Source organism: Macrosteles quadrilineatus, unplaced genomic scaffold (assembly GCF_028750875.1).
Source record: "Macrosteles quadrilineatus isolate MER2022 unplaced genomic scaffold, UCM_ALF_1.0 Scaffold_2__2_contigs__length_208266976, whole genome shotgun sequence".
NCBI classification, from domain to species: Eukaryota; Metazoa; Arthropoda; class Insecta; order Hemiptera; family Cicadellidae; genus Macrosteles; species Macrosteles quadrilineatus.
In genome coordinates this window covers 151893014-151906243 of record NW_026542595.1, presented here as the reverse complement: position 1 = coordinate 151906243, position 13230 = coordinate 151893014, and the positions used below count along the sequence as shown (strand labels likewise).

General features: G+C 40.2%; 1 protein-coding gene across 2 annotated transcripts in view; it reads right to left on the bottom strand.

The window, feature by feature from the left end:
* Positions 1-1421: 1421 nt before the first annotated feature.
* Positions 1422-13230, bottom strand: part of LOC128986232 (collagen alpha-2(IV) chain-like) — a 61715-nt gene continuing 49906 nt past the window's right edge. Inside the window, exons 2-5 of one of the 2 annotated variants that reach the window (XM_054406469.1) lie at positions 10079-10226; positions 5286-9012; positions 3727-5162; positions 1422-2842 (exon numbers count right to left, since the gene is read on the bottom strand). In XM_054406469.1, coding sequence (XP_054262444.1) covers positions 2301-2842; positions 3727-5162; positions 5286-9012; positions 10079-10226 — 5853 coding nt within the window. In that variant the 3' untranslated portion in view covers positions 1422-2300. Of the gene's footprint in view, positions 2843-3726; positions 9013-10078; positions 10227-13230 lie in introns of both variants that reach the window. The other variant, XM_054406468.1, reaches the window with a different exon arrangement.

The window sequence follows — 13230 nt, the reverse complement described above, 5'->3', positions numbered from 1 at the left end:
AGCACTCAGAGTAACACGAACAAGATTAAACCAAAACGCAAGATAACATTACAGACAACTTCGATGTCGATCTTAAACTAATTGCTAAAAATTGAGTTTTAAAATAGCCAATTTATATCTTTAAGTCCAATGTTCTTCTTTAGAAGAGTAAATAAACGGTCGTAGTTCGCTTGTTTATGAACGTATTTTGGAAGAAGTTGAAAGTTGTATTCATTTCATAACAAACTAAGGGCATTTTTTTACACACATAAGTTTCAATAGAGCATCAATCCTAACTACTCAATCAAATTAAATTGTTTTATATAGGGAGTATATATGAAACCATAATGAGATATTTGGGTAAAAATACAATCAGGCAAATGCAAATTTAATTAGCATGCAGGTTGGCTGTGGTGAGGGTATATTTGTTGCTTTATAGTTATTTAAATACAAATAATATTAAAATTTAAGCTTACACAATTTGATCTCTGTGAATTCGCTGATCATTCACTCAACTAGAATACACGTGGATTATTTTTAGAAAGAGTTAAAAAAAGGAAACACTTTAATAAAGTAAGGGCCCTGCTCTCTGGACCGTACAGTTCTTTAGGTTCTTAGAGATGTCAGCTCTTGGATGGAGTTAAGCGTTTTAAGTTTTCGCATTCTTGGCTTTTATAAACTCTTATATAGAAATATTTCATCGTCTTGTCTGTCGACCCTTGTAAATTTACAATGAGACACGCTTACAAATGCTATGGATAATAAATATATATTTTTACGTTACAGGCTTCAAGGGTTACAAATAAGTTTTATTATTCCCTCAATAATTTTAATATATTTTATAAGAGTTAATATTTAATAGCACATTAACCAGTGATTTCATTTTACGAGTTTGTTATACATAATTTTTATTCAATAAAGTTGTTTTATAACTTATTGATGATTAGGAATAGTGAGAAACAATGGTATATTTTTAAGCCAGATACATTCCTGGGTATAGTTGTCAATAGCAGCGAGTGGGTAATTCATTTTCCGTGATCCCTTCATTACAACATTTACTTTGAAGTCTTAGCTATCGAAACATTTTCACAAAAAGCATACACACAAATAATAGTTTTGCTTAGTTCCTGTTTAATTTCTTCAAATGGAAATCATTTGCAGACACCAGTGCAGCCTTGCAAATAAAAATGTCTTTGATCTTAGCTTTTAGTGTATTGGGTTGAAATTCGTATGCTTTTTAAGTTAAATAGTAAACGTACAAATTTCCACTTTTGAGTATGTGGTAGTTTAATTGACATTCTTTGGAGTTTTAAATAAATTATTTTAAAGGAAGTAATGGATGCAGACATAATTTAACAACTTGGAAATACAAATAATGTAAAACACTCTTACAAAATTGGAAAATAATTTATTTAGTATAAAATTACAAAATAAGACTACCAATAACTTAAAATATTTGACATAATTAATATATATCTTAATTTTTTTACTGAAAAACACTTTGTGTTTTTAAAACACCCGAGCATCTTTCAAAGCAAGTTTTTTAAGCTGTTGCAATCAGCTTTGAATAAATATTTTAGCAAACCGTCTAGGAGTTGCGTCATTTTAATTATTTTTAAATATACATTTTCTTCGTACTGAAATAGATAAAATAAACAAAATCCTTGAATGTCAATCTAATTCTAAATTATGATTTTAAATAACCTACAACATTCTTATGCACCTCTATTTAATAACTGATTAAACAAAAGTGCATCAAATCCGCAAAAAGTAAACTTTCCTAGGTAACAATTGACAAAAATGCTATCCAATCGTTAAACGATTGTATCTTATTGAAGGTTTTAAGTAATGAACAAATAAATAGATTTAAATTATCATGTTTGTAAGCCAAACTGTTAAACAGCTTTATGATGTAACTCGTGGACAGGTCGCTTAGTTTATTACACTAAAAGTCTTATGTATTTATAATTACTTACATAAGTTAAGTACCAACTTAATTCACCGCTTTGTTAAGCTATCAATACCTTTCATAATAAAGACCATTGACTGCAGGTACTGAAGTAGGCTTTCTTGCGTATATAATTTGAGGTTTAGGGTTTTATGATATGAGAGTTTAATTAAACAAAGTTCAAACCCTGGTTAATCGAGTCAAATCAAATGAGCCATACTCCTTTTAGTGACTAATATTTTTTGGAGTATTTCTCGTTTTTTATGGTTTCCTTGCATTGCATTTACAACGATAGTTGTGTAATGACGACAAGAGTAAACTTATACTACTTAAGTAAGTGTCTTCAATGGTCAATTACTAAACATATCTTTCTTTACACTTCATTTTCGGCTGGTCTCAACCGGGCGCCAAACTTCGTGACTCTTGCTCGTCTCCTATGGGGCATCCTGGCAATCGTCGTCGACTCTGGAAGCTGTTTGAGGACTTCCGCAAGCGAAGAAGTGGAGTTCAAAGCGCGAGCACCTCTGGGACCTCCACACTGACTGCAAGGGTACGGGACGGAGAAGACGGCAGGGAACGACGGAGGAGCGGTCTGACCTCCTGGGCAGTAGGGGTAGAAGACGACTGGAATGTAGCCGATGACGCCGTAGGCTGGGGTCTGAGGTGCCAGTGGAGGTGGTGTTGTGGTAGGAGGAGTCGGGCTAGAGGAGTTCGTTACGTTGGGAGTGACGAGGTAGCAAGGACACGAGCTAGGACTAGGCAGACTAGGTAGAGGTAGAGGGTAGGGGATGATGTAGACTGGAGGAGCTGGATATCCGGGGTATCCTGGGTATCCTGGGTAGCCTTGGTAGCCTGGGTAGCCTGGGTAGCCTGGGTAGCCTGGGTAGCTCGGGTATCCGTGCCCACTGGGGTAAGCTGAAACAAACAATCCTCACTTAGTATGTACTATCGATATTTTTATACTTTTTATGACTCATTACTTTAACCAAACGCTCATAAAGAGTTACTATCCCATCCATAACAATCCCAACAATTAAATCATCCCATTCATAATAGTATATCACGGTACTAGTCTGGAAAAAGGGTGTTTACTGGACGAGTGGGTATTCTTATTTAAGTGGTTGTGATTATTATAAGAGTACAGTAAACACAATTTGGACAAATGACCATACTAAACTAAACGAACAAAAAAAACAACGTTCATATCCCACCATGATCCTACCGATTTGAGATCTTGATAATCACTACACAATACTTCTCTGGTAGGGTATGTTTCCATATAACCGGTAACCCCTTATACCATTTTGTACTAATCAGACTACTTGGTATCAAATATTTTTTTGTGTATAACATTTACAAATAGCAACCGAATTAAGTTAAGTGACCATTTTGTTACGTTGATAACTACTTTTGTTTACAGGATAATAAATTAAGTTTTAAATATTTAAGTTTAAATTGTTAATTATGATCAACTGGTGTCTCACAAAACCCGTTACCGTACAGTAGCCCGATTTACTTTTGGATATTAGTGAAAGGTAGGTAGTACGTAATGAAATCCCATTTGCTTTTTCGGCCTTAATCCTTGCATAGAAAACCCATTTAAACTAAATAGTGAGGTGAAAAAGATATTGTGACTTCAAAAGCAAATATTCTTAGTTTTGTCTATTTTTACTGGTTACCAATATTCAAACAAATCTTCTTAAGTGTGGTGACAGAAAAAATATTTATGTTTGTAAAATAAAATCAGGAAAAATGTAAACTAAAATAAAAATTGCAAAACACATTTGAGTTGTACTCACTGCCCGGAAGCGAGGTAGGAACTCCAGGATTTGGACAACCCGGTGGAGGTGGGGAGATCGGTCTGCCTGTGTAATCCACGCATCCGACTCCGGGCGGCTGAGGAGGACGATATGGAGGAAGAGATCCCTCACTAGGCTTCTGAGGCTGTTGTGGACTAGTCGAGGGGTATTCTGGTTCTGGTTGACTTGGATATCCAGGTCCTCCAGGCTGTACAGGCCCATTGGGGTGACCTGGTTGTATTGGTTGAATTGTTTGTCCACCTGGCGAACCTGATTGACCTGGCTGTCCTGATCCACTTGGATATCCTGGTCCAGGTTGACCGGGCTGTCCTGGTTGTCCTGATCCACTTGGGTATCCTGGTCCAGGTTGACCGGGCTGTCCTGCTTGCCCTGATCCACTTGGATATCCTGAACCAGGTTGTCCTGTTTGTCCTGATCCACTTGGATATCCTGAACCAGATTGTCCTGGTTGTCCTGATACACTTGGATATTCTGGTCCAGGTTGTCCTGGTTGTCCTGCTCCACTTGGATATCCTGGTCCAGGTTGACCGGGCTGTCCTGGTTGTCCTGCTCCACTTGGGTATCCTGGTCCAGGTTGACCGGGCTGTCCTGGTTGTCCTGATCCACTTGGATATCCTAGTCCAGGTTGACCGGGCTGTCCTGGTTGCCCTGATCCACTTGGATATCCTGAACCAGGTTGTCCTGTTTGTCCTGATCCACTTGGATATCCTGGTCCAGGTTGACCAGGCTGTCCTGGTTGTCCTGATCCACTTGGATATCCTGGTCCAGGTTGACCGGGCTGTCCTGGCTGTCCTGATCCACTTGGATATCCTGGTCCAGGTTGACCGGGCTGTCCTGGTTGCCCCAATCCACTTGGGTAGCCTGGTCCAGGTTGACCAGGCTGTCCTGTTTGTCCTGATTCACTTGGATATCCTGGTCCAGGTTGTCCTGGTTGTCCTGATGTGCTTGGGTAGCCTGGTGTACCAGATTGTCCGTGTGATCCTGTTTGTCCTGATCCACTTGGAAATCCTTGTCCAGGTTGTCCTGGTTGTCCTGATCCACTTGGGTACCCTGGTCCAGGATGTCCAGGTTGTCCTGGCTGCACTGATCCACTTGGGTAGCCTGGTGTACCAGGTTGTTCAGGCGATCCTGTTTGTCCTGATCCACTCGGGAATCCTGGTCCAGGATGTCCAGGTTGTTCTGGCTGCCCTGATCCACTTGGGTAGCCTGGTGTACCAGGTTGTCCGTGCGGTCCTGGATGACCTGGTTGTCCTGATCCACTTGGGTAGCTTGGTGAACCTGGTTGTCCTGGCTGCCCTGATCCACTTGGGTAGCCTGGTGTACCAGGTTGTCCTGGCTGTCCTGGCTGACCTGGTTGTCCTGATCCACTTGGGTAGCTTGGTTTACCTGGTTGTCCTGGCTGCCCTGGTTGTCCTGATCCACTTGGGTATCCTGGTGTACTAGGTTGTCCGGGCTGTTCTGGTTGTCCTGATTCACTTGGGTAACCAGGTGTTCCAGGTTGGCCTGGTTTTCCTGGCTGCCCTGGAAGTCCTTGTTGCCCTGATCCGCTTGGGTAAACTGACGTTTCAGGTTGTCCGGGCTGCCCTGGTTGTCCCATTCCACTAGGGTATCCTGGCGTTCCAGGTTGTCCAGGTTGTCCTGGATGTCCGGGTTTTCCTGGATGTCCTGGCTGACCAGGTTGTCCTGATCCAATTGGATAGACAGGTGTTCCAGGTTCTCCAGGTTGTCCAGGTTGGCCGGGTTGTCCTGGCTGACCGGGTTGTCCAGATCCACTTGGGTAATCTGGCGTTTCAGGCTGTCCGGTCTGTCCTGGTTGTCCCATTCCAATAGGGTATCCTGGTGTTCCGGGTTGTCCTGGCTGTCCTGGCTGACCGGGTTGTCCAGTTCCACTTGGGTAAACTGGCGTTTCAGGTTGTCCGGGCTGTCCTGGTTGTCCCATTCCACTAGGGTATACTGGCGTTCCAGGTTGTCCTGGATGTCCGGGTTGTCCTGGATGTCCTGGCTGACCAGGTTGTCCTGATTCAATTGGATAGCCAGGTGTTCCAGGTTGTCCAGGTTGGCCGGGTTTTCCTGGATGTACTGGCTGACCGGGATGTCCTGATCCATTAGGGTAGCCTGGTGTTGCTGGCTGTCCTGGATGTCCTGGTAAGCCTTGTTGCCCTGATTCGCTTGGGTAAATTGTTGTTACTGGCTGTTCTGGCTGACCGGGTTGTCCAGATCCACTTGGGTGACCTGGCGTTTCAGGTTGTCCGGTCTGTCCCGGTTGTCCCATTCCACTAGGGTATCCTGGTGAACCAGGTTGTCCTGGATGTCCTGGCTGAACGGGTTGTCCTGATATACTTGGATGGCCTGGTGTTCCAGTTTGTCCTGGCTGTTCTGGCTGAGCGGTATGTTCTGAACCACTTGGGTGGCCTGGTGCTCCAGTTTGCCCTGGTTTTACTGGCTGTCCTGGCTGACCTGGTTGTTCTGATCCACTTGGGTAACCTGGTGATCCTGGTTGTCCTGGCTGACCGAATTGTCCCGATCCACTTGGTTGGCCTGGGGTTCCAGGATGTCCTGGCCTACTGGGTTGTTCTGATCCACTTGGGGGACCTGGTTGTCCTGATGCACTTGGGTAGCTAGGTGTTCCAGGTCGTCCAGGCTGTCCTGTTTGACCAATCTGTTCTGGTTGCCCTGATCCACCAGGGTAGCTTGGTGTTTGTGGTTGTCCTGGCTGTCCAGGCTTCCCTGATCCTGCCTGAGAGCCTGCTTGTTCTGGATAGCCTGGTTGACCAGGTAGTCCTGGTTGTACGGGCTGTTGGGGTTGTCCTGTTCCACTTGACTGTCCAGGTCCACTCGGGTATCCTATTTGACCTGGCTGACCAGGCTGTCCTGATTCACCGGGATATCCAGGAATTCCTGATTGTCCTGGTTGCCCTGGTTGTCCTGTCTGTCCTGATTGCCCTTGTTGTCCTGGATGTGCTGGTGGTCTTGATCCACTGGGATAGCCAGGCATTCCAGGTTGTCCTAATCCACTGGGGTAGCTTGGTGTTTCTGTAGTAGGATGGTTATTTCCTCCAGCTGGTTGATAGGGATTTTGACAAAAAGAGGGCTGAGGTGTAATTGGTCTACCATATTTGTCATAACAATCGGGTCTCTGTGGTGGTCTTGGATGTTGTCCAGATTGTTGACAGTATGTTGGCAGGGGTGCTACAGGATTCCCATTTTTATCAAAACAATCTGGCCGTGTACCTGTAGTCTCTATAGGCATTGGTTGCATAGTCTCTTGTGATTCTCCTGGACCTATTGGCTTTGCTATAGGATACTCTGGATTGGGGGTTTCTCCTGGTTGTGATGGGGATGGGTATTCGGGTTTTGGCGGTAGTCCTGGCTGAGGGTGTGGGTGTCCAGGTAGAATTCCCACTATTCCAGGCTTATGGCCTGGAAGGAGGGGTCTATTTATGATTCCTCCAGGACCAATCGGATTTGTATGATTGTGGTGAATTCCAGGTCGATGTATATCAGGTAGCCCAGGTCCTGGAAGATTTATTCCTGGTCCTCCAGGACGATGTATTCCAGGGAAACCTGGTCTATTTGTGTGGTTGTGGTGAAGACCTGGGAGCCCGGGAAAAACTGAGCCACCCACTCCTGGTTCTTCAGGTCTGTGTATCCCAGGAAGACTAGTATGATTGTGTTCAAAGCCAGGTAGTCCAGGATGTCCTGGCGGATGAAGTATTCCACTTCCAGGAAGGGTTGGTCCTCCGGGACGATGTATACCAGTTACGCCAGTATGATTATGTTCAAGACCAGGTAATCCAGGATGTCCTGGTGGATGAAGTATTCCACTTCCAGGAAGAGTTGGTCCTCCAGGACGATGTATACCAGGTACGCCAGTATGATTATGTTCAAGACCAGGTAGTCCAGGATGTCCTGGTGGATGAAGTATTCCACTTCCAGGAAGAGTTGGTCCTCCAGGACGATGTATACCAGGTATGCCAGTATGATTATGTTCAAGACCAGGTAGTCCAGGATGTCCTGGTGGATGAAGTATTCCACTTCCAGGAAGAGTTGGTCCTCCAGGACGGTGTATACCATGTACGTTAGTATGATTATGTTCAAGACCAGGTAGTCCAGGATGCCCTGGTGGATGAAATATTCCACTTCCAGGAAGAGTCGGTCCTCCAGGACGATGTATACCAGGTACGCCAGTATGATTATGTTCAAGACCAGGTAATCCAGGATGTCCTGGTGGATGAAGTATTCCACTTCCAGGAAGAGTTGGTCCTCCAGGACGATGTATACCAGGTACGCCAGTATGATTATGTTCAAGACCGGGTAGTACAGGATGTCCTGGTGGATGAAGTATTCCACTTCCAGGAAGAGTCGGTCCTCCAGGACGATGTATACCAGGTACGCCAGTATGATTATGTTCAAGACCAGATAGTCCAGGATGTCCTGGTGGATGAAGTATTCCACTTCCAGGAAGAGTCGGTCCTCCAGGACGATGTATACCAGGTACGCCAGTATGATTATGTTCAAGACCAGGTAGTCCAGGATGCCCTGAAGGATGAAGAATTCCACTTCCAGGAAGAGTTGGGACTTCTGGTCGATGAATTCCAGAACCTGATGAGTGGTTATGATGCAATCCAGGTAGGCCTGGATGTCCGGGTTGATGGATTTCAGATATTAAAGGACCCTCTGGTCGGTTGATCCCAGGATGACTGGGTCCTTGGGTTTGATTAACATGAACTCCGGGAAGTCCGGGATGTTCTGGTTTATGAATTCCGGGAAGCCCTGGTCTGTTTGTGTGATTATGATGAAGTCCTGGTAATCCAGGAATACTACCTTCAGGCCTATGTATCGGCCGATGGGGTGGTCTCGGGACGGCTACTGTAATGGTAGTGCAGTTGGCATTCGTGGTTGCATCAATACCCGGTCTGTATCCAGTGTCGTTTCCACCACCAAAGCCACAACCTCGAGGAAAATACAGTTTTTCCCAGTCAGTGATGGCTCCTTCATGATGGTGATCGTGACCTCCGGTAGTTTCTATCGCGTCGTTGCTGTCATCGCTTTGTGTGTGATGTTCATGTTCGTGGAGGAACAGTTCCACCGGATCCCCTGGGGAGACAGTTCGGTATCCCCAGCCATCCGAGACATAGTGAGTCGCTCTCAGCTTTCCCTGAGGATCGACAAATCCGTAGCATCCGTAAACAACTCCGTCTGGTCCCTTATTTTCATGGTGGAACTGCCCGTTTCTTCCAACTTCATAACCGTATATGTACGCCACTGAAACAGAAAAACAACTTGTTCAGTTGTTAAGGAAAACACTTGTAGGTAATCATAAAAATATTCAATACTAAAACCAATCTGTATGCACATTTAAACTAATAATGTGACAATGCAAGTAATCTATAGCCAAAATTTACTCTTTAATACTCTTAGTATAATTGACAAACATAATGGAATATACAGTACCTAATAATCTATAAATGTTTATACAGTCAATGATTTTCCACTCAAAAACCATTTTCCATGCTATTATTTTGTTTAAAGGTTTTAAAAGCTAATCACTATTTTTAATGTGCTTATCAACAAATAATGGTTCGTTTTTTTCTATAAATATATATTGAATGCGTAAGCTGTTGCATCAGACTGCCTATAAGAACCATGCAAAATAAAAACAAGTCTTGTTCAAAATGTATTCCTCAAGATCCGTAGTAATAAAGATTTATCTATTTCCAAACAGTTGAATAATGTTAACTCTCTTATGAACGATTATACTACAGGAAAGATCTTTGAAAATATATAATACAAAGATAAATACTCTATATAAAAAATATAGACTCTAATAGATTTTCAGAAATCGCATTTTAAATACAGTTTCTTATATAAAGGGTTTCCCGTAAGCAAGTACGAAAATTTAAGAATAGTTTTAATGGCTCAAAATAAACCAAAGACCAAGAAAAGCGTTTCTCTAAAAATGGACCATTTTGTTTGTTGTGCCTTTAAAACTATTTCTAAAGCTATTTGAGATACCTTTATGAAATTTTGTATCCTGTTATGTCAGATTAAAATATATTTAACACAACTCTAATTTACATTAAAAGTACCAAGACTAGTTGAACATAGTTTTCAGCAACCAAACTTCCTGCAGAGATTAAACTAGTTATTTTCGGATAGTGAATTAAAAACATGGTAAAATAGGATAGTAAAATATATTTAATATAACACTAATTTACATTAAAAGGACCAAGACTAGTTGAACATAGTTTTTAGCAACCAAACTTCCTGCAGAGATTAAGATAGTTATTTTTGGATAGTGAATTAAATTTAACGTGTCATTGACACTCACTAGTGGTAAAGTTTTGTTCGTAGTATTGGTTCTTGTCCATGTCCACGAGGTCGACGATGATCTCCTTGTCGCTGATTGGTTGGTTGAAAGCTCTCCCATCTCTCCCTCTCTCTGGGCGTCCAATCGTCACTGACACACATATTACGATCTGAAACATTGTCGAGTTTCGAGTGTAAATTTATCTAACTATGAAAGTGAGAACGTTAGCTTTGACTAAGATTCGTTCGTTGTTGTTTTTTTTACATTCTTATTTAAATAATTCAATTATAGCGTATGAATAGTCTCTGTGTAGAGTAAGAGGAACATGTTTAAGAGCACAATTATTTGATTTAAAAAGTTAGAGTGTTAATGGATTCCGAAAACTGTAAATGTATCTAACTATCCCAATTTAGAGAGCTAAAACAGTTAAGTTGATTTGATTAAAATATTTTTTTATATTTTGATGTCTTTCATGACCCAAATGTCATGTCTTGTCAAATTTACAGATTTCCCACGGATATTAGAACGAAAGCGGTATGGATCATGAACGTTGATAAATGACGGATAATTGACCATCCTGTTTGAACACGCTGCTGTATCAAGTTTGAGAAAAGATGTCTTTTGCAATTAAGAAAAAAAAATAGTGTTAATCCTTGATTAACAGAGTTCTTATTTTGTTAATGGTTGATGTCAATACGTCATGTTCTGCTTAATATCACATTTATGTTGATTATTTGTTATTATCAAATGATAAAAAAATTGTTTTTTGCTCTGATGTGTCACCAGAAAAGCTATGGATTATAAACTATATTTTATTTGAGGAAAATTGTGTTTTAATATTGGTAATTTAAGAATATGTAGTTGAGGTCAACGGAACATATTTTTGTACTGTCTCACATAATCTAAGATCTAAGCTATGGTGAGTCGATGGGCCAGTAAGAAGCCACAAAGACCACAGAGTGTGAAACCGAGGCATGTAATTGGTTCATGTCTTGGTGCAAAAATGTGTCACTACAGTTCACTCATTGTTAATACTGTAACAGCTGTCTCGGATTCTTTGATACGTTCCACCACTAAATACATATATTTGCACGGACAGCCCAAAGCTAAAAGTTTTAGCGAACCCCTTAAATTAAAATCCATATTTTTTAGCCCCTGAGCTGATCTTGTGACTAAATCATTAAATAGAATTACCTTCGTCAATCAGCTCAATGTAGTATTTACATTGTTACGGCCGTTTCAGCAGCTTCGTGAAGATCAGACGTTCAGCCTTGGTGGCGTCGTTAATATACAAAAACACAAACTGTCACACGCGACGTACACATACATAAACATAAACGGGGGATTTGAACTAAGCAGGTCTGTTGAATACACATATCCGCACTCGACCAAGTAGCTGACTCACGTCTGATGATGGCACGAAGATGCTGAAACGACCGTAACAATGAGCTGATGGACGAAGGTAATTCTATTTAATGATTTAGAACCCCTTAAAATCCAGATTTATAAATTAAATTAGTTTTATACGTGTTATTAAACCAGGAATAGGCCGATATTTGATAAGGAAAACGTTCTATATTTATAGGCATATTCGTGTTTGATAACTTTGTTAATTCTTTTACGGGACTCTATTTAACAAAATTATTAGCTGTAGACAATTAGATTATCAAATTAGCAATATAGTGAAATGTGATATTTTTCTCACCAGCCAAAGTGTAAATACAACTAAGTTAAAAGGTTCGGCGATAGCCATCAAATTACTGGGCAGGCCCTGGCAAGATTTACGTCTTAGATAATAAGAGTCACTGTAATGTTTATTAAGTACTTACTTGGTCTCATCAAATATGGTTCAAATATGGAGTTCAAATATGGTGCATTTCGATATTCCATAATAGTCAGTAGTAACAATTAATGTTTTGAATAATAAAAAAATCAATATTTAATAAAAGTGGAAGTTTTCAAGCAATTGTATTGTATTACATATAACATAGTTTGAAACTCATTTTACAATTTAAAGAACGATTAAATGTCCAGATTAGTAATGAATTCGGAAATCGTTAGTTAAGTAGACTAAAGACTGAAGAAAAACCTCAAAAGAATTCTTGAACTTAGTACAATCTTAAGCGTTACAAAGTTACATGAAAGATTGTTGAGATTACAAAACTTTTCCAATCCAGATACTTTGGAAATCAATTTAGAATACAAAACTGATTGATAAAGCTTTAAAATTACGTAGTTTTTAGCTATCTTAGTCTCCAATTCTTTTTGATATACCGTTTCAACCACTGTTTTCGAAAATAGGAAACCTATTTTAATCAACTTTCGTTTATGTATATTATGGAATATGTTATATATAAGGATTATTTGAACACCCTAATGTGCAAATAGGCCATAAATAGAATATTTGAATTATTTAGAAAATAATTTAAATACAGTCAGGAGGCTTTAAAATATTTTAAACAACTTAATTTGAAATGTTCTTTCTGAGAAATATTTTCTATAAAAGTGTATTTTTACATCGTTAAAGCTGAATATGAACTAGATTTTAAATAAAAGAAATCAAAAAGACAATAAACTGAATTGATTTGTCAATGTTTTAGAGCAAATCCTCTATATGTCATGAGTTCATTATTACTTTTTTCAGCTGTTACCAACAATTAAACAAGTCAAGTTTCCAGCCACTGAGATTTCGTGTGTCGTTTTCCTAATCTGATTTTACGACCCATTACATTACGACTTGGACAATGAAAGATGGAGCCATAAAAAAAAGCCCTCCCGTCATTCTCAAGTTTAGAAAATACTGGAGTTTACGTCTATAAATAGTCGAAACGCCCTCTTTGAACTAAAGCACTACTAAAGGCATTGGCTGTATTTTTAACATTTTTTAAAAATATATATCATTGGCATAACTTAAAAACTTGATAAAATAATTCAACGATGTTTCAAATATTTCAACATAAAATGTGTGTTTATTAGTTTTACACAGCTAATTAAGAGCATGTGAGAATATCACGTCAACGAGAAAAAAAAACTGTTTTGCTTGTTATATCTTTAGGGCGTTGTTTCAATATTAACTAATTAAAAAATGAATATTTTTGAAAGCATGTTATTTTTACATGAACCTATATGTGAAGTATCAAAAATTTCCAAGGGTTTAATTTATTTACCAGAAT